Source organism: Carassius gibelio, chromosome B2 (genome assembly GCF_023724105.1).
Source record: "Carassius gibelio isolate Cgi1373 ecotype wild population from Czech Republic chromosome B2, carGib1.2-hapl.c, whole genome shotgun sequence".
Taxonomy (NCBI): Eukaryota; Metazoa; Chordata; class Actinopteri; order Cypriniformes; family Cyprinidae; genus Carassius; species Carassius gibelio.
The window spans coordinates 22632085-22653563 of record NC_068397.1 but is presented as its reverse complement, the minus strand read 5'-3'; the positions used below and the strand labels follow the sequence as shown (position 1 = coordinate 22653563).

General features: G+C 36.3%; 3 protein-coding genes across 4 annotated transcripts; 2 read left to right on the top strand and 1 right to left on the bottom strand.

The window, feature by feature from the left end:
• The first annotated feature begins 78 nt into the window (after positions 1-78).
• On the top strand, positions 79-2571 carry LOC127951299 (tetraspanin-3-like). Its single transcript, XM_052549114.1, has 7 exons — positions 79-335; positions 781-969; positions 1068-1142; positions 1227-1325; positions 1398-1550; positions 2113-2196; positions 2284-2571. The coding sequence occupies exons 1-7, from the start codon at positions 279-281 to the stop codon at positions 2359-2361; spliced, it is 735 nt and encodes a 244-aa protein (XP_052405074.1). The 5' UTR covers positions 79-278; the 3' UTR covers positions 2362-2571.
• A 71-nt stretch (positions 2572-2642) lies between these two features.
• elavl1a (ELAV like RNA binding protein 1a) lies at positions 2643-11365 on the top strand. Of its 2 annotated transcripts, XM_052549112.1 has the most exons (7): positions 2643-2760; positions 3695-3904; positions 5221-5398; positions 5833-5936; positions 6407-6560; positions 8407-8632; positions 8768-11365. In XM_052549112.1, exons 2-7 carry the CDS (start codon positions 3869-3871, stop codon positions 9090-9092), a joined length of 1023 nt encoding a protein of 340 aa, XP_052405072.1. In that variant the 5' UTR covers positions 2643-2760; positions 3695-3868; the 3' UTR covers positions 9093-11365. The 2 variants fall into 2 exon arrangements, with proteins under 2 accessions (XP_052405072.1, XP_052405073.1); XM_052549113.1 differs by lacking the exons at positions 2643-2760; positions 3695-3904; positions 5833-5936 and having other exon boundaries at positions 5250-5398.
• Positions 11366-11534: 169 nt separating this feature from the next.
• LOC127951297 (excitatory amino acid transporter 5-like) lies at positions 11535-19387 on the bottom strand. Its single transcript, XM_052549110.1, has 11 exons — positions 19111-19387; positions 18120-18199; positions 17221-17436; positions 16345-16387; positions 16047-16257; positions 15213-15312; positions 14605-14838; positions 14164-14358; positions 12566-12700; positions 12360-12477; positions 11535-12214 (listed from the first exon to the last, which is right to left on the bottom strand). The coding sequence occupies exons 1-11, from the start codon at positions 19348-19350 to the stop codon at positions 12062-12064; spliced, it is 1725 nt and encodes a 574-aa protein (XP_052405070.1). The 5' UTR covers positions 19351-19387; the 3' UTR covers positions 11535-12061.
• Between the last annotated feature and the right edge of the window lie 2092 nt (positions 19388-21479).

Genomic DNA, 21479 nt, shown 5'->3' with positions numbered 1-21479 from the left:
AACAAATAAATAATTCTATCAAACCAAAACCTCAATTGCACTGCCCTCCGTTCATCGTTTTAATGGTTCATTTGTTTGGTACAGTTCCCGCTGCTTGCTTACTCGTTAATTCGGTCACTTCCGCGGTTTTGTATGGTTTCGATTTCAAATCCCGTCAGCTACCAAATCGGTGTTTGCCACTGCTGAAGTTGAATTGGACCAAGAGATTTTGATAGAATTGCGATTCAGATGTGTTTATAGATTATATCACGCTCAGAAGAGTCGATTAAGGAAGAGCCATGTATGCTCTAAGAGGTTTCAGAATATTGCTTAAGATTGCATCTCTGATTTTGTTGGTGAGTCTTGTCATTATCATACGCTTCTTTCGTTTATCTTAACCCGAATGCATTTGTTACACAGACTTATATTACTGCATGTTTTCATTTCTCTAAAGGGGGCTTTCTTTGTATGTTGGTTTACGTGACATTATCATCATATTTTTGTAGGCTAATTGCTGTTGTCAGATAAACAAGTGAAAACACTTAAATCACTCTAGCATACATACATTAAGACAAGAGTCAGCTATGATTGAAGTAGATTTTAAATGAAGTGTTGACCTTTATTCTCAGGACAAGCTGTTTTTCATAAATGACTGAGAAATTTCAACAAAGTAAAGACAACTAGCTTTAGTTTCTCAGTAAACAAAGTCATGACTTCTGACACACATGGCACATGACAAGCCACTGATTGTTTCATTTCCTCTAGTTTTTAACTCCTTCATTCTCCACTTTGTTTTTACAGCTGACTGGAATTGCTGGCCTGGGCGGTTCATTCTTTCTGCATAAATACAAAGTTTACAGTGTGTTTTTTAGCAGCGTTTATATACTTCTCCCTGCAATGCTGGCTGTTGCTGGAGGAGTCATTCTCTTAATCAGTGGATGCATTGGCTGTTCAGTGTCCAACAAGAAGCCTTCATGTGGACACGGATTAGTAAGATGGAGAAATTAATTGTCTTTCTTTTTAAATAAATAAAAATAAATAATTTAATCCACTGTGGTTTTCATATTTGTATATTCCTTGTCTTTCAGTTTGTGTATGTTCTTATTATTGCGTGGTGCATTGTGTGTACTACTGCTGTACTGGCATATACTCATAATGGGAAGGTAACTGAAATGTATTTTATTTGGTTATATGCAGGTAAAGTGTTACATTGAAATGGTTTGACATTAAACATCTTTTTTTGTTAGCTTGATGAAGACTTGGCTCCCCTTAAAGATGTGTTTCAGAACTACAGTGGTGACAGCCAAGATCCTGAAACCAAAGCAGTGAATGCCCTCCAGCGTGAGGTATCTGCACAGAAAACTCTAGGATTTCTATATGTTTGGCAAAATCAGATTGTTACACTTTTTTTGTTACAGTTGCAGTGTTGTGGTATTAAGAACTACACAGACTGGTTGGAAACACCATGGTTTAATCATAGTGGGAAATACGAAGTTCCTCTGAGCTGCTGCAACAAAACATTTAACTCCTGCAATGGAACTTTAAACTCAACCCAGTTGCTGTATAATGAGGTACAGATACTAATTACATTTGAGCTACAACATTTATTAGATATAAAATTCATATTTCATTGCTTGATTTTACAGAAGGCTATACCATTCATTAAATTAAAAGTCACCCTGTATATTTTCTAAATTCATTTTATGTATCTCACTGTGAATGATTAATTAATGTATAATTCATTTTTTTAGCTGTTGACAAATGTAGTAAAAATTTAATAATTTGTTACACTTGGATATATGTCACAATATGGATCAAAAGATCTGTGACTGCTTCCATTTTATTGTGACAAAAGGAGTATTATGGGTTAAATGCAATTAAATGAAATAACGTCAGAAAAATTATTGAATCTTGTATCTCAGTGTAAAAACAAACAAATGTATTTACAATTGTACAATTACTATAATATTAATACAAAATTTACAGATGTCTAAGTAGAACTTAAAAATGGAAAACTGGAATATTTCTTTAAAAATGATTTAACACTGCTAAATAAATTAATTTGCTAATTCATTTAAATTAGGTTTGTATCCCAGTGTTTTGAGCAAGATTCAACTTTTTTCTCTATTTTAGGGTTGTCAAGGTAAACTTGAGATGAAATTACTGCTTTCAGTGCACATCATGATTATAACATCTTTAGTGGTTCTCTTTTTACTGGTGAGCTCTGAGACTTGAATTATAATACATTTATGCCCTGATCTTTTACCAGATTTATAATGTCATCTTTGACATTTCTGTTTTCAGATAATGTCTTGGATTCTAGTGGCACAGCTAATGAGGCATCAACCCCCACAAGAGTATCGAATCTTGGACCAAGAATAAAAAGGCACTTTTGGAATTGAAATCTTGTTACTTTTCTTCTGAATGCTTTCACATTTTTTTTTAAATAAATATATACATATTTCACTGTTATTAATGCTGATATATTATTCCGTTAAGTTTTTACATTTCTACAAACTAGTTTATCTAAACAAAACCTGTTCTCCAATGAATGTTTTATATTATCAAATAAAATGTCTGATTTTATTATTAGTGACTGTTGATCTGGATCTGAATCTCAACAGATTATGATAGTGGGAGGGGTTGAGACTTCCGCTTCCTCGGCTGAGTTCCCTAGTGGCGTGTTTTTGTGTCACGAGAGCGCAGCTCCAAAAAAGCCACGTTTTGCTGAAGCTCCTCGTGCGTTCGCTCTACTGCAGAATCGGAGAGACGTTGAAGTTGGTAAGGCGCTAGATACGCATTTAAACTATTGATTTTGTTATATTGGACTTTGTTTATTAGGATTTAGCAATGTTTTAAATCCACTCGGTGTTCGAGGCCTGCCTTTATTTGGGTTAACGTTAGGCCCCTTAGCGCAGCCTGCTCGAGTTTGAACTCGAGAGTTGCATGGGATTTACAGAGTGAGTCATCGCGAAAATATGGGGACGGTGTGTGGGGAACGAGGCCTCGTCTTGTGTGCTGTTTTATTCTGGGGCCTATTTTTGGATAGACGATTCTTTACAAGCATGCAGCTGTGAAAAGCAGCGAGGTTGTTGCTCTGTAGCTAAGATACGAAACCGTAACAATGGCGAGGTAATCCAGACAAGCATGACCGGAAGAGCGACGTCCTGCTGCGGGCCAGTTGTAAATTTCACGCCCCCTCGACTAGGCAGAATTACAAATGTATTTTATTCAGTTTTCCAACAGACCACCAAAGCATGAACAGTGTAGTATTTAAGATTAACCGCCCCATATATTGTATAAATGCCCTTTTTTTGGCCGTTAATTAATAAAAGAAATGTGAGAAATTATACGAAACCACTGTCTTTGGTAGATTTTATGACATGTTGATTTTTGTTTGGAAAGAATTAAGTGTTTTTTTTTTCATGTTTGGATGAATGGTCCTTTTATGAATAGTGGAGTACAGAAAAAATAGCTTTTAAACTCATAACTACACATGTAGTATTTACATTGTAGTATTTCATTTTTTTCCCCATTTATGGAAGCACACATTCAAAAATAAAATATGTAATGTAACCAAGTACACCTTGTATGTAATATGAACATGGAGATTGTGTGAAGGCAGGACAGACTCAAAGTGAGGTACTAAAAATACACGCTGAAACCACACCACTTTTAACAGCCGATGGTTGCTATTCTTTTTTTTCCCCCACAGGTTATATCAGAAGGTGGCTCATCTTTTTGGCCTTCTTTTATTTTATTTTATTTATTTTACTCTGAGCCCCCAAACCTCCTTTGCCTTCCCTTCCACCCCTTCTTGTCAGCGTGTATTTTTATTACCTTATTTTGTTTTTGGGATCTTCAGAGTCGGGATCTGTGACGGCTCTTCATGGCAGTCAGAAGGGGACACGTTAGATACTCAAAAGTGAGTAGAATTTGCGTCCAACAGAGACTGAATGTGGACTGTAAACCATTTATTTATGGTTATACGGAGTCTGTAAGCTGGAGACAGTAGTGTTTAGTGCTTGTAGGCTGTTTTCGTCCATGTAGTGCTGTAGCCTGTGAAAAGCAGGTTTAATGCTCTCATCTGAGATAGGCTTTTAACCCGATGCACTAGACATCTTAAGTGTTGCATAAAGTCTGTCGAAGGTATTTGACCTGGCAAATGCTGCAGAGTTTAACTTTGCTTGTAGGGACCAGCTCATGACGGAAGTAAAGCGACCTGAAAATGTGAGCGATTTATCAAAACCTCCAATGTTGGGTTGTAGAAGGGTCAGTAATAATGCTTGTTTGTTTCAGCCTTGAAGGTTGACTGGCTACCCATGTAGAATACACAATAAGACCTCTCTTCTAACATGAATGGGACTCACTGTCTGATATCAGAATAATCACGGGTCACCAGAGTGATCGTTTTCTTCATCTTCACCAAAAATGCCTTGATGAGGTGCTATTAGACATCTGACAACCCCCATCTTTTTAATATACTGTACCTTATTGTATTTTTTTGTGGCAAATAAAATGATCACGTGCAGTTTCAGCTAGACTCTGTTGGAAGCAGTGTTGATCATGGCATGTAAAATAACTGCAGTACAGTGAGTCCTGTCGACAATTGTATTGGGTCTTTTTCACACACATTTGTTTTAGTTTTTACTGTCTTAACCTGGTATGTATTCTTAGCACTTATAGTTAATGAATGAACTGATTAAAGTCAGATTTTGTAGGGTACATTAAGATAAAGGCAGAAAATTCTCTGAAATGCAGTATTGTCCATGTTTCTGGTTTAAGATATTTTATTATGGCTGGGTTGTAAATTTTTTCCATGAGGCATGATGATTTTTTTTGTTTCATTTAAAGTGGGTATGTGGAATTAAGTATGTAAATGAATAATAAAAAAAAAATCTATTTTCTGTGTGTCTAATGCAGTTGTAAGATTAAACTCTTGCAGATGCTATTAGTTTCACTAGTTCATCCCTAGATAAAAAAAAAATTAAATGTATATTCTTTAATTGTAAGATCGTCATTCTATTTCTAGCTTGCCAGCCTTCTCAATTGAAAAACAAAATTTAGGCGTAATTTTGAGACTCTTTACACAGTTGTATGCAGAAAACTGTCAGGTATCAACAGCATATAGAAGCAGAATAAAAGCAACACAAATGAGTTTGCATTAAATAGCCCAATTAAATGTTGATTTCTGTTTTGTTGCGTATAACTTTCACAGATACCTGTTTTTACTGTTTCCAGGAGGTCTATGACATGTCGAACGGTTACGAAGATCACATGGCCGATGAGCCTAAAGATTGCAAAACAAATCTGATCATCAACTACTTGCCTCAGAATATGAGTCAAGATGAGATGCGCAGTCTCTTCAGCAGCATTGGGGAGGTGGAGTCTGCTAAACTTATTCGGGACAAAGTAGCAGGCAAGTATTTATTAGCACTTGGCTCACTGCTTTCAAATCAGACAACAACAAAAAGTTAATGTTGAGAAGAGGATCTGAGAAAATGTTTTGTCTTCGTTGGTTTAGGGACGCAGTGTATTTATTTGCGGGGTTTGCCTGTAGCGTGATGTTACTTAAGTTTTTTCAAGATTTGTGACTTCAGACGCATTTAATTGTTTCTTTACAATTCTGTAGCCTTAATTTCAGTGTTGACAAAAAAACTTCTTTTTAGTTTCCTTTCTGAGGCCCTTCCGACATATGTAAGTCAATGCGGATTTATTTGTTTGGTGCCATTAATTTTTTTCCCAGAAGTTAAACGCTTGATACTAGGATGTTTTTTTTCTTTGTATTTGGAACGTTTCAACTTTTTTTTTGTTTTGTTTGTTTTATTGTTTTCCTTTTTTTTTTTTCTCTAGGCCACAGTTTAGGGTACGGATTTGTTAACTATCTTAACCCTAGTGATGCAGAAAGAGCAATCAGTACTCTCAATGGACTGAGACTACAGTCTAAAACAATCAAGGTAATGTGACAAAAGGTGCTCCTGTGTAAAGTTACATGTGTCATTGCTTCAGACCGCCAGTTTTGAGACCAAGGCAGCGAAAACAAATTCAATTGTTGAATTGCTCAGACCTGATGGCATCTTGGTTGCGGCCGTATTATCTGGCTTTTCAATATTTAGATGGATAAATTTTATCTATGGTTTTTACTGGTTGCTTTAATGCTGTTTGAATTGTATAAAAAAACAAAATCAAAATGTTCTATTTATATAAAACAATTTTATTTAACATTTTAAGAAAAAAAAAAACGAAGTACAAAGTCTTTCAACAATTTGAGGTTTTTGTGTATAATAAAAAAAAAAAAAAGCATAAAATTTGGAGAGGAAAAAAAGCCAAAGTTTATTTTTTTTTTGTTAGATTTATTTTAAATGATTCCCCTTTAGGGGAGGTGTTTCTTCAAGATCTGATCTTTTATCTTTGCTCTTCCTGACAGGTGTCATATGCCCGGCCAAGCTCTGACACCATAAAGGATGCCAACCTTTACATCAGTGGGCTGCCTAAAACAATGACGCAGAAGGACGTCGAAGAAATGTTTGCACGTTATGGCAGAATAATCAACTCCCGTGTCCTCGTTGATCAATCGTCAGGTCGGTAGATGTGCCTTCCACACCACTTTTTTTTTTTTTTGCATTTTCTTTTTATATAAATAATAATGATAATAATAAAGTGCATTATGACATAACCAAAACTAAAAATATTACTTAAAGAAACATCGTTAAAATTAGGGATGCACCGAAATTTCGGCCACCGAAAATTTTCGGCCGAAAATGGCCTTTTCGGTTTTCGGCCGAAAATGGCCTTTTCGGTTTTTGGCCGATAGACTTTTATCACCGAAACAACACGGCCGAAATGTTGTGATGACGCAAACAAAAACCGCGACCTGCACGTGCACCTGCATAGCAAAGACCACGAGCTCCCCGCGACATTCACTTAACACCTGTGAGAACATTCTCTCTCTTCTTATTCCTTTGTTCACAGCACTAAAACGTCTCCTAACAAAGAGATTAAGACGGACCACGAAGTAAAAACACAGTCTTATAGAGTCTGTTAGCACACGTCTCATTGAGATCTTTTCGGATCCTCTGCACTTCATCGCGAATGTGATTGATCCGCGTTATAAAGACCGTTACTTGAATGCGGAAATAAGGCAGCGCGCACGACAAAATGATCCAGGCGCCGCTGGATGCGGAGAACCCGCGTGGAGACGGAGAAGCGCCAAGCGCAGGAGACAGATCAGAGCGCAGAAAAAAAGACTGGTCTCTGCACCAGATGAGTGGCATGCACCATCGTTGTCTGATATGTTCAGTGGAATTCTGCAAGAAAGTGCCTCAAATAATAATAATACGTTGGCTATTTTGTTCTTATACACACACACAAACATATATACATACATAATATCAGATTGTAGCCATATTTATGCTAGATTTTCTGCTAGATTTCTGCTTTAATTTGATAAAAATGTTTATTTATGCCCTGGCCCTATTTAAATACACAGATGACAAGCTCAACTGCTCAACAGCTAGATGGTTATCTGTCTGAAGTCCCCATCCCCAGAAGTGATAACAGTCTTGCCAACTGGAGAAGTAATGCACTTTCTAGTCCTACATAGAAAAATTTCAAATGCACTTCACCTAAATGCACTATGTTTTTATGAGAGAACTGTTCATTTTAAAACCTTTCTGCAGGTCAGTAGGCCTGTACATTATTATTAAATATACATGAGTGGGATAAATTTTTAGTTTGAATTTTATTTTATACTGTGCATTGTTGCAATGTGCTTAATAAATATTTGCATCATTTGTAATTATGTATTTTTATGTATTTTTTTTAAATAAGTTATGTAATTGTAATTATCTTTGAAACTTTAATATTAATTTATGCAATTGCAATGTCTTAATTTTAGTAAAGTTAGTACACGGTCATAGCAATAAATGCAATGGTACTAATAATTGGCATAATTTCTTTCGGTGTTTCGGTTTCGGTTTTTCGGCCTTGGTTTTCTCTTTTTCGGTTTTCGGTTTCGGCCAAGAATTTTCATTTCGGTGCATCCCTAGTTAAAATCCAGGTATGGAGTCCAAACTTGAGAAAAAGCTTCAGTAGACACATGAGTAAAACAAGTTATAAATTCTAAGGGAATCATTTCACTCATAATCTTGTGCCATCCTTTTAAGGATGGGTGTTTGTCTCTGATCCAAGTTAAAAAAAAAAATTTTTCTGGCAGCAATGGCTAGAATGTCAAATAGACATTCATGGTGTTCAACTGAGAGACCTAGGGTCCGACTGTAGCTCAGATCCAAGCATACGGCTCATACAAAGAACAAATTTTGAGCTCTAATTACTGGACAGTTCCGTAATAAATGGGTGTTACTTTTGTCTTTCACACTACTTTATTGTAGTGTGCATTTAAATGCTTACATTTTGTCCTTATTACAGGACTCTCTCGTGGCGTGGCTTTTATTCGATTTGACAAAAGAGCAGAGGCAGAGGACGCAATTAAGGACTTGAATGGGCAGAAGCCGCCAGGCGCTGCAGAGCCGATCACTGTAAAGTTTGCAGCCAGTCCCAACCAAGTGAAAAATTCCCAAATTATTCCACCGATTTACCACACACAGCCTCGCCGCTTCGGGGGTCCCGTCCACCACCAAGCCCAGAGATTCAGGTGAATGAAGTCAGCTGTTGTGCTTGGTTACTACATCATTCATAAACTGATCTCTCACCCAAAAATGAAAACACTTTCAGTCAATAAAACTTTGTGTACGTGTCTGATCTAAAAGATGTGATTTCCTGTCTCCAGGTTCTCTCCAATGAGTGTGGACCACATGAGTGGCATGTCTGGTGTTAACATGCCTGGGAACTCCTCGTCAGGCTGGTGCATTTTCGTCTACAATCTGGGCCAGGATGCAGATGAGGGCATTCTGTGGCAGATGTTTGGGCCGTTCGGTGCTGTCACAAATGTTAAAGTGATCCGCGACTTCAACACCAACAAGTGCAAAGGATTTGGGTTTGTTACCATGCCAAACTATGAAGAGGCAGCCATGGCTATCGCCAGCCTCAACGGCTACCGCCTCGGGGACAAGATTTTACAAGTGTCGTTCAAAACGAGCAAGTCGCACAAGTAGAAAAGCAGGGTTGCCAGGAAAATGAAGGAGAGATGTTGTCTGAGAAGCCAGAGAAATTGGCTCCGTTTTGAAAAAGAAAAACTATTATTTTTAGTGTAATCAAGTCTTTGCAAATGTTCACGTTTCGAAGTCTCGTTTAGACATCTGTTTGACAGTTTCTTTTCATTTCTTTTAAGATTCAAGCTTGTTGGATGCTTCAAGTGTTTTAGGCGTTCCGGTTTATCCCAATATTTGACCAATTTAGCATTTGATACAAATTTGTGTCTCTGATGTTAGCCTGATATTGTCGCTATGTGCCATATGTGGTCAGACACCTCATTTACCAGAAGCTGGATTTAAAACTCAGATTCTTTTCTCTCTCTTTTGTCAGTATCTACATCCTACATAGCTCTTCAGTATTTACGATGCCTTAATTTGATGTCATTTTTTCCTGTTTGCCCTCAATGTAGCACTTTTTGGTTTGGCAGGAATCTCACGATCCATCTCACAACAGTTTGTTTATTGAAATCTGAGTTTTAAACGCAGCACGCTGAGTGATTCACTGAGAAAAAGATGTAATTGTAAAGAAAGCAGAGTGTTCAGTGAGGGGGAAATCTTTAAGTGACTTGTTAATATTTTGTAAGGGACCCTCTGAATAGATTGATAACTAAGAAGGACCAAAGACATGAATGGAAGGTTTAGTTTCCCCCAGCAGAGGTGCAGGTCGCACATCCCTAAGCATTTTCCAAAAAGATTTGGACATCTGAATACTAGGTACTGAGTATTTATGTAAAAATGTAATCACAATTGAGCATCAGCATCCTATGTTTATGATTTGCGTTTTTTTTTTTTTTCTTTCTTTCTCATTTTGTTTCTCTAGGCTAAAACATACTTTAAGTTTAGTTTGCTCATTTGAAAATAGACATCCAGTACTAATGCATATGCTTTTTAAGACTGCCTTGTGATATTTTTGTGTTTTGTTCTTTTCTTTTTTTGCTTTTGTGTTCCTTTTTGAAATCTTACATTTTGTTTCACATGGCATTTACAATCATTAAATTTTATTTTGTTTTGCTCAACTTTTTGTTTTGTTTCTTTATTTTATCTTTTAATCAGTTCTTTAATTTATCCATTTATAGGTGCAGTGCAGTATAAGTCAACATAAGATCACGTCCATATTTACAGATGGGGTTAGCTGAGTTTTTAGTCCACAAAGACCTCATGGGAAATACTAGATAACCACATTTTGAGGCCTTTTTAGTATTTATATTTCAGGCATTGGACCAAATGGTAAATGTTCAACTTGGCTATCTGACAACGGTTTACTTTGATTTGGCCACTGGTTTGCGGTTTATTTAGCCTTCCTTGGTGGTTCATATTCAATGTGTTTCAGAGGTTTTCAGCTGAAGATCTCCCCGCTGAGCAATGGTGAATCTAGAACCGGGACAGCAGGCTCACTCGTAGTCTTACAGTTGTACAGTCATGCCCCCCAGCTTTGACTCCCCTGAGGTCTTCCAGATAGCAGCTTGTAAAGCCCCACATAGGTTCTCCTGTAGTTAGACAAATCCATACATTTTCCAACAAACCTCGTGTAAGACTTTTGATCATTTTCAGCACAGACAGTTCTTATGCTCCCTCTGCTACAAGACTTAAGGTTGGTATTGTGTGTGTGTGCATATATTTATATTATTAGTGACTTACATTTAATCCTAATTGTCTGTTTTTGTACAGTGACACACTATATTCGATCTCGTCAAGTTTGTAATAAGCAGCAGTTTACTATACTCTGATCAACCAGTGTCATGTTACTTTATGGTTCATGTGAACCTATTAGCAGCTTTATAGCCACTGTTGGTTACATGTCCTTGATATGAAACACTTAACCTTGGCATTCTCTTTTTTTTTTTTAGCACGTTTTGGCATATGTGCAATATTTAAAAGTGATTTCATAATAATTAGTAGTAATTATAGCAACCTTCTCCCTGTCCATCTTTTTTGATATCCTGATGTTTCACAGATCACCCTGCACGTCAACAGAGATGCCAGTTGTATGAAATATCAAGTAGAATTTACTGGATGGTTGCTTGTTTTAAGCCTTAATTTATGTAGGAAATACTGGAAGATTACTGAATGGTGGAATTTATTTATTTAGCTTACTGTGTACGGTTTTATGTGTTGATATTGATGAGTGTGTCTTAATTTTTTAATGAAATACTTTTTGATTCTACAGTGAACATCTGTTATGAGCTACTGTCTAACATGTAGATGTGAAATAAAATATCGGCCATCACTGCAAATCTGGAAATTTGTGTCTTGGTATTAGTGAACTGAAATGAATAGGGGGTAAAACTTTAAGAAAGATCCATATTAAGATTCCATATCAAACCATTTTCTACACATTTTAGGTTTCAATTATAAACCAGTAACCAGTAGTTCCAGTTCTTTTACGGTATGAATAACACAATGTTAATTTATTTCTTTTATTGAGAAAACCAACAATTTGTAATGTACAGCGACTTATCAAAACATGATAATCAAATTGCCATCCCAGATATATTGAACAGAGGAATTGTGCACAAAGAACACGAAGCACAACACAATCTCTGTTCTTACAGTCATCACAAATCATATTTTGTAGTCACTGTATGCTGTATGACAAGGCAACTGATGATCCATATCTGGAGCCCCAGTTGACCTGCTACTTGTGTAATGTTTCTCTTTTGGATGTGGTGGTATTATCGTGGTCTGTCATTTACTACTGCATTTTAAGGCAAGTCTAGAAGAAAAAATGTTTTATAATTTACAAAACCCCCAAGTTAATGTGTCAAAAGCACCCAAATGTTCTATTCTTTCAAGGTCACCAAAGGCGACACTTTTGGTAACTGTTACATCTGTGATGTAAAAAGACATAATGGCACAAAGTGGAGGAAAAGGGGGAAGGTTTTTGTGAAGTAAAGGCAACTTCTGCTCCTGCTTGGGATCGTCTGTCAAAGTTAAACTTGGCAAAGGTTATAACAGGGAGTCGGCCTCTCGATCACCTGATCACCGACAACCTCTAAGATGTAGTCCCTGTTTGCCAGAAGTGGAACCTCAGATGTGGGAAAGCTCTGCACGCTTTGGTTTCCGAATGATATCATGGTATCTCGCTGCAAGACACAACATAGATATTATTGCAGCTGTAAAAATATGATACTATTATTGTTCCTGGAAAGCAACAGACCTGTACAACACTAGCTTATTTCCTAATTAGGTATATAACATATAAATGAGTACATGGTGGTTATATCTTACTCTCTCGGAGTTGCTTGAGGATTGGATGTCTTTCTGGAAGTCCTTCCTGCACACATGAGCCATGATTCCTGCTGCTAATGCATCTCCAAGCACATTGATCATTGTTCGAAATCGGTCCCTGATGAAAAAGATGCATGAGATTGACGCTCATTGAGCTACTTTTGTTGTGGTGTATATGCTGTAGTATTTAAGTGGATTGTACTTACAGGATCCAGTCGATAGCTACAATAAGTGAGATGTCATCTGGAGGCAAACCCACTGAGGTAAGAACGATAACCATGGTAACAAGGCCAGCCTGAGGGATTCCAGCTGCTCCGATGCTCGCCGCTGTCGCTGTGATACTGAGAATAGATGGTCATAGATTGGTACATGCAGCTTTGTTACTGTACACTATTGGTCAAAGTAACAAGTTTAAAATAACAGTTTATGTTTTCTCTTTTGTATATTTTAAAATGTAATTTATTCCTGTGATGGAAAAGCTGAATTTTCACCAGCCATTACTCCAGTCTTTAGTGTCACATGATCCTTTAGAAATCATTCTGATATGTTTATTTCATGCTTAATCATTATAATGCTTCTTATTATCAATATATATATATATATATATATATATATATATATATATATATATATATATACATATATATTTTTTTTTGTGTTGAATTAAATTGATTCTTTGATCAACATACAGTTTGAAAGAGCATTTTTACAAATAGAATCAATTTAATGTGTCTAATGTGTGTGGAAAAGTATCAAAGGGTTATTTCACAAATTTTTTTTTTTAATTATGTCATTAATTACTAACCCAGTCATGCTGTACCAAACTCATAAGACCTTTGTTCCTCTTCGGAGCACAAATTAAGATATTTTTAATGAAATCTGAGAGCTTTCTGACACTGTATTGACAGCAACGGAAATACTACATTTAAGGTCCAGAAAGGTAGTACATAATTAAAATAGTCCATGTGACATCAGTGGTTCAAATTTAAATATATGAATGTATATGTTTTGTTTGTTTTTTTGCAAGAAAACAAAACAAAACAAAACAAAAATCTTACCTTCCATGTCAGTCTTCACCATGCGTTCCCGAGAGTACCATGACACATGCATTGTGACATAGAACCCAGATGCGCTGTGCCTTGTTTACAAGCAGACAAAACAGTCTTTGTAAACTTGCAATTTCTTGCCATTTTTATGCAGATGATGAACTATGAAAGATGGACTTTGTATTGTCAGAATGGCACCTCATGCATCAGCAGGACCACACACATGCATCCCGGTACCCTCATGAACGTGTCGAAGACAGACACCTCACAGTTCATAACTTCATAACATTATGGTGAAACCACTGATGGACTTTTTAACAATGTCCTTACAACCTTTCTGGGCCTTGAAAGTGCTAGTGGTGTTGCTTTGTGTTCAGATGATGAAATTTCCTATGGGTTTGGAACAGCATTAAGGTGAGTAATTTATGACTGAATTTAAATTTTTGGGTTAACTATACCCTTAAATTTTTACATCAGAATGATTTCTGAGGGTTCATGTGACAATGAAGACTGGAGAAATGACTGCTGAAAATTTAGCTTTGGCATCATAGGAAAACTTGACCATTTAATATACATTACAATAGAAAACAGTTATTTTAAATTGTAATATTTCACAATATTACCATCTTACTTTTTTTATCAAATAAATTGAGCAAAAAATAAATAAAAAAAATAACTATTCTAAATTCTAAATACTAACAATTCTAAACTTTTGACCAGTAATGTATATTATTCTGAATGTAACTGAAATACTTTACCTAATAGTAACAAGTTGTCCGAAGTCAAGCTCGTACTCATTGACCTGGGCTATGAAGATTGCTGCCACTGCTTCATATAGCGCTGTGCCATCCATATTGATAGTAGCACCCACAGGAAGTACAAATCGAGCGATTTTGCGATCCACGTGGCAGTTTTCCAGTAAGCACTTCATTGTAATTGGCAAAGTAGCTGAACTGGAAATAAAGAATTATTATTTAAATTGACAAATTACTTTAAAAGGAACAAAACCATTAGATGCATATTTCAAATTGTACAAATAGAAATGTTAGAATTCAAAATCCCTTGGTATACCACAAGAAAAACACCTTGGTTATTACATTTTATGTGATTTAGTGGAACTATTCCCTGAAATAGATCATGGATTAACATTATGTTTATGTTTCAGCAAGCTGAAAGGCTGTTTAAACCGGCTTCCTTACCTGGATGAAGTTGCCAAAGCGATAACCAGAGCCTGGAGGAGGCCACGGATATAGTTAAAGGGGTTTTTCCTAGTGAACAGGAAGAAGAACATCGGCAGCAAAATCACACCATGGACGAACAGTCCCGCCAGAACCGTCATGAAGTACATCCCAAGCTTCTCCGCAAGGACCACAGGATCATGCATGTCCAGGATCTTTCCAGCAACCAGAAATACGATTCCAAATGGGAAGTACCTGTACAAAGAGACAGGAGTGTTAAAACTATATATATTTAGAATTTGCTTATTGTAGATGCCATCATTTGACTGAGTTTTAAATGCATTACTGACTGACTAAAACAGCATTCAGCATTCAGCTGACTCTTTTAGCCCAGAACAGCTTTCTACTGCCAACCACATTTAGTGTGTATTAAAGAGACAACTGGCTCTTCATTTGTTTTGATCTGAGATTCTGCTTTATTGGCAGACACATGCTGCTTTTACAGGTCTGCATGTCTTTCTTTGTAGTTATGTAGTATGTCTTATAGTGAACATTTCTGTCATAGTTGAAATTACAACTCTCTAGTGACAGCTAGTTTATTTTGGGTGAACCAATCCACATCTACTCACCACATAGCAGCATTGATGATCTTCATAACACATTCATTAATGCAAAGACACACATTTACTAGGGGTGAACCTCTGGATCCCATTCTACCAAGCAGAAGACCTGGGGAGTCAGAAAAAGCCAAGTAAGTATATATAATATATAATTTTTTTAGTTACTACTTTTATTTAGCAAGGACTAAACAGTAATCAAAAGTGTCAGTAACAATTTATTACTAAAGTTTCTATTCCAAATAAATGCTTTTTACATTTTCTATTTATCAAAGAATATTGAGAAAAAAAAATGCATGGTTAATATAAAAATGTTACATGTACAATGTTTTAAACAACAATAGTATGTTTTTAAGAAGCAAGTCAGCATATTAGAATGATTTCTGAAGGATCATGTGACACCAAAGCCTGGATACATTTTTTATCAAATAGATATACCCTTGTTGATCAACGCGTATGTATTCACCCCATGAACAGCCTTTCAGCTCGCTGCAACATAAACAAATGGTAATCCATGATCTATATCAGGGACCTTCTACCTTTTTTTCTTTTTTTACATATCCCAAACTTTTGAATGGTATTTAGAATTTTTTTTTTATATATAGAAATCCCAAATCCCTCTTATTCCTGATGCAATGGATTACATCCCACTCCACGTGTTCTTGTTAATATGTTTCAGAAGATGAGTTACATGTTGATTTAAATTGTTTAAATTTAAATAAATCTAGTCACCATTGTCACCATTGACCACAAACCCAAATCAGTAGTAACTAGCATAATCTAGTCTAAGATGATCTTTTCTGCAGGGTCATAGTGCAATATAAGACAATTGTCTGCTATACACACCCATAGTGGCAGAGAAAATGACGATTCCTAGCACGTTCATCCCATTGCTTTTCCCTGGTACAATTTTGTAGTGGATTTCAGGAGGAGGAGTGAGTTCCAGAAACACTGGGTGACCCATCATGGGGTTGTCATAGTCTGGCATGATGTACACAAAGTTGGCTTGCGATGATTTTTCACTGTTTTTAAAATTGGGCACAAGTTCTGTTTTATACTGAAACAGAAGAGCACAGATGGACTAGGATTAGATACAAAACACTGTAGAATATTAATTTCTCTGGTCTTCATGTGTTTCTCTCACCTGCTGAAATGTGGCTTCAATCAGATTGGATGGAATCATGTTCCTGTTGGAAAAACACACAAAATCTGTCATACATAAGTCCACAGATTTAAAACAATCCTGGACCTTTTAGCAAAATGGTTAGTTATCCCGAGTATTACTAGACTGTTTTCTGACGCCAATACATGCCAAAAATGACACTTTGTTTGTTTCAGAATCATTTGATTTGACTATGGTGAAAGGTTATGTCACAAAGCTAGTGTGATTTATCTCAGCCTGAAGAATGGGAGGACAGAGGCTATCAGCTAATGCTTTATTTATAAAGTACACATTCTACTGGCGCGTCCCTGACAACAATCCAATTAAATCTGGTCCAGAGCTCAGGAGCATGTTTCACAATCAGGAAAAGCCGTGTCATTCACATCCTCGTGGGTGACTCTCTAAATATACCTAATGCCAATGCTTCTGTCCAGTGACAGGATAGAGCGAAAGGGAAGCTTAAGCCTCGAAAGCTTGACTGCAGCTTGAAAGTGGTTATGTAAGTTCAAGACTTTTCTTTGACTGATCAGTAAAACTGAAATGAATGAAAAGTTCTTTCTGCTTGAACAGAGAAACTAACATAAATACCGGTAACATGTTTGAAATAATCAATATCTGACAGAAAATGCTGAAACTGTAACTTTCAGGTTTCAGCAAATGTGTATTCCCATTTGCAGAGCAAATAAACAAAGTGCCACCTATACCAATAAGCTATTGTCTGTTTTAACTGAAAGGCGGGACTTCCTTTTCTACAGCAGTCCTTTCCTGTTTATATTTTTTAAAGTTGTCTGTCTCCTCCCACTTATACTGTTTCGGTCAAAAACCATGAGGCAGCTTCGGTTTTTACTGTTAAGTTACCTGATCAAATCAAGCAGGGCATCAGCAGAGGTCATCACTGGCCCTCCGGAGGCTTTATGTCCCTCTTTTTCAGTACCGGTTCCAGGATGAATGATCAGTACCAGAATAATCCCCACAATTACAGCAATGAAGGTAGTCCACAGGTAATATGTGATGGTAAGAAGGCCCAGACGTCCACTGGCCTTGGTGTCCATAGCAGACAAGCCAGACATTAAACTGTGAGGAAAGTGTTTGTGTTTCAGTCATAAAATAATTATAAATATCACATCAAATATCTCACATATAACTGCCTCACCTAAATGCAGACACATTTCTTTTTAATTATAAAACGGATAGTTCCGTTCCTTGATTCTGATTGGCTGAGCTTGAAGCTGTGGTAAATTACTTTGTTTACGTCTGGGTTTGCTGGCTGCAACCTCAACCGTTTCTGAGGAACTACATTGTTTGGCGGAATAATACTGTTTTTGTGAATATTGTAAACATTTTTTTGCTTTGTTTTATTTTGTGAAACCTTGCTACATATTTGGAATAACCGTTTTAACGTCGCTAAAGCACGTTGTAGAACGCTTTGTCTAACAACTTCCCTTAGTTGTTAGAAATTCACTGCAAAATTTACCATGGCTTCTTGGGCCTTATTGCTTTATTTTAATATAGGTTTACTGCAGTTAATTTAAATAATATGTAACATTTTTTAAATAACTATTTTTTAGACTCTATATACCTTATAACAATACACTATTCCACTATTTATCAAAAAGGTTTTTTTTTTCTCTGTTTTTTTTTTCATTTTGTTGTTTTTTCCCAAAAAATATCAAATAAAGCCCAAATTTGTTCTCATGAATACTGACATCTTGAATTACAGTGAAGAACTGAAAAGCAGCGACATGGTGTGTAGTTACCTGGATGTGATGAGAGGAAGAATCAACATTTTCAGCATTCTCATTAGAAGTTCTCCAGGAAAAGAAAAGTAGATTTTTGCCTGAGGGAAAAGGAAAAACACGTCTTTAAGTAAGATTTGAATTCACTTCAAACATTTAAACTCCCCTAGAATTACTTTCAATATATTTAGGCTACTATTTCTGTAATATCCCTGGAGAATTATGTCAGTTGACTTACTAAGTTATGCTTGATTCTCCTTAGCTGACCATGTAAGCTCTTTGGAGTTTATTTATGGGTAACAAAAGCCAGATGTCACATCCTCAAGTAGCAGCACTAAGATTTGTGAATAAATAAATATTATATTATATTTCTTCTTCACAAAATCTTGTTACATTGTTTTATTTGTCTTCTATATTGTCATTTTAGCAACTGCACTACTGTTCTTGACATTTATTGACATTAATTTCTGATGTACCTAACATTTTATGCATTTGTATATGTATTTTATGGTAATTCTGACTATATTGTGGAAAATAGATATAAATTTGCACACACAATGTTAATAAGTGCTTTTTAAAATCATGCTAGACATGAATATTGGTTTTGTGACTACTGTGTGTACTTGTCCTGGTGCACTGCTTTATGCCATAGATTTTCATAAGTGCATTAAGTAATCTCCTGTAAACATTTATATTATTTAATGATGTGTCTAAATGGTTGTCTTTGCAAATCAACATTCCAATAGAGTTTGACTTGGCTTGAATCCAGAAGATTCCTTTATTCAGTTACTATAATGACTGTACTTAACATTCAGCTACTAGTGCATTCATTTTATAAGCCACAAACAATTAGAATTTTAGATGAGCAACCTTTTAACCTGTCTTTTCTTATAATAACCCCCCCCCCCCACAAAAATTTAAATTTCTATTCAAAATAGTCATTCCACTGCTGATGTTGGGACTCAAAACAGATATAACAATACCAAATTTGAAGCTTTATGGTCCACATTACCTGTGTTGACAAGTTCAAGCTTCTTAACGTGAATCCCACCGCACAACCCGACATCACTGCTAACACTGACAAGGTGAGCAAGCCGTTCCTTTTGCAGTAATCCTTTACCCATTCACGAAAGTTTGGAGGTATTGAGTTCTTGATAAGGTTCTTGAAATATTCCACCATGTTTCTCAAGGGGCTCACCGGAGGGGAATGGCATTGGGAAGATGAGCTTGAGCTGCTCTGGTTCTCATCCATGCTATGACCTGTGTGGGCAGCAAGTGTTGCGAGAGCGATTCTGCGTAAACCTTTTCTAACAACAGATTAAGTAATCAAGTACAGATCCAAACCCATGCCTTCACAACAGCACAGTCAGAGACGATTACAAGGAATAAGGGTATTAAAATAACCTAGTCAGAGTCTGGAGGCCATTGACTGTGGAAAGATAAAGGGGTGAAGCACTAATCCTAAAATACAAGGTCAGTGTGGGTTCAGTTTCAAAACAATATGAGTTAAAAAAGTTATGGTTTATTTTAAAAAAGGTTACATTGCAAGAAGTATGACATGGCTATATGGGGAGGAATGAGTAAGGGATATGACACAGGCTCAAATCGACATGAGCAGCAGAAAATCTGAAACCTGCACTAACCACTAGACCACAGCTCCAATTTGTTTTAAATAGTTAATAATGACATTAAACATAAACCAAAACATTGTTTTATGTAATCAAACCAGATGAATATAATAGGTTTTAAAAAGTTTAAAGAGTTACTAGTATGTTATACCCAGGCCCATCTAGCAAAATTAGAGAATCTTGAAAAAATGTATTACCGCATTAGATGACAGTTCATATCATATTTAAGCAAACAGCCATGATTAAATAATTTCCTCCAAATTTGTTATAGTTCAAAACTAAACACATTAAAGCTCAGACTTAGAAGGAATATGTTATATATTAGATACTCCTTTAGATTAAAAATAAAATAAAATAAATAAATTATATATACATACATACATACATACATACAATTAGACCATATAAGGAATAGGAGCAGTTCAGCAGAGTGAGTCAAAAGCAATAAAATACTGTCAGTTTGTCTTTCTAGCTCACATGGGAGAAGGACGTTCCTAGTTTTGCCAGCTTTTACTACTTCTACTAAGAACACATGGGGTGGAGGCTATTCAGAGATAAAGGACATGCCCCTTATTAGTTTGAACGTCATGCCTTAATAGGATTTCTGTCACTGCACTCTACAGGCATTTCCGACATCAGCGTGTACAGTGGTCTGGTATTGATTTAATTACCAGACAGCAGTGGAAGACCTTATATGTGATAAGAGAGTGCAGGGAATGAGGACATGAATGACCAAAACTCCTCATTTGCATGTTAGAATGAGTTTTGCCACATATACATAAATTTTGCCATATATACATATCGCCTGGCTGTATGTACATTATTTTACAAGTCAGTAATTAAAGAAGTTCATGCAGTAGTTCTGTTTTCACTCAAAATCCAAACCCCTGCTTGCTCCATCATAAAAAAAAAAAACAATACAAAATCAGTATACAAAGCTGTGGTGGATTGTTTGTGTCCCTGAAAGATTTAAGTGAATAAATTGCTTTTTAAAACACCCCCCCCCCCCTTGTCTTTTGGAAGCTGCATTTAAAATCCACAAATTGGCTCATAAATCTGAGTTTGAATGAATGGGCATGACGCATATGGGTATCTTTGTATTCAAATAAATTTCAGTATTCATCTTACAGTGTATGGACTATTTTATGGTGTACGTACAAAAATCGTTGACTTCTCAATAGGAAGCTGACACACACAACATGTGGATTTAGCGTAGACTTAACTTGAGAGGCTGGAATTTCTCCAAATGAAGACTTGATTTCATGAAATGATGAAGACCATCACAGGCAAATACAGCGGTCTCTCAAGTGCGATCAGATATAGCAGAAATATACACTGACTGAATCATAAACCTGCAACTGCTTTGACGTCACAGCATTTTGCCCTGCATAAAGCACAGAAATGGAGACACTGAAAAGTCATTAGTCATGAGTGTGACTTGACAGGCAGCCTCAACTCAGAGTGTAAACGCACGTTATGGCAGTAGTAGATAGTCAATCAGAAAACTCTATATGCTTTTAAGACCATAAAATGTACACATGCTCTAAATCTATATAAGAGATAGCACAGAGTACTGTCACACAGTTTGGCCAAATGGCAGTGCTAATGATCAGTTAAAAAAGTAATTCTGTGGAAAGCGGATCAAGTCCTCTGGACAATTAGCACATCCTCTGCAGGCACAACATAGTGTTGTTATCCATTGTTATTTGGTCTGATGACTTTAAGAGTTAGGGAACACATGCCTGACATTTCT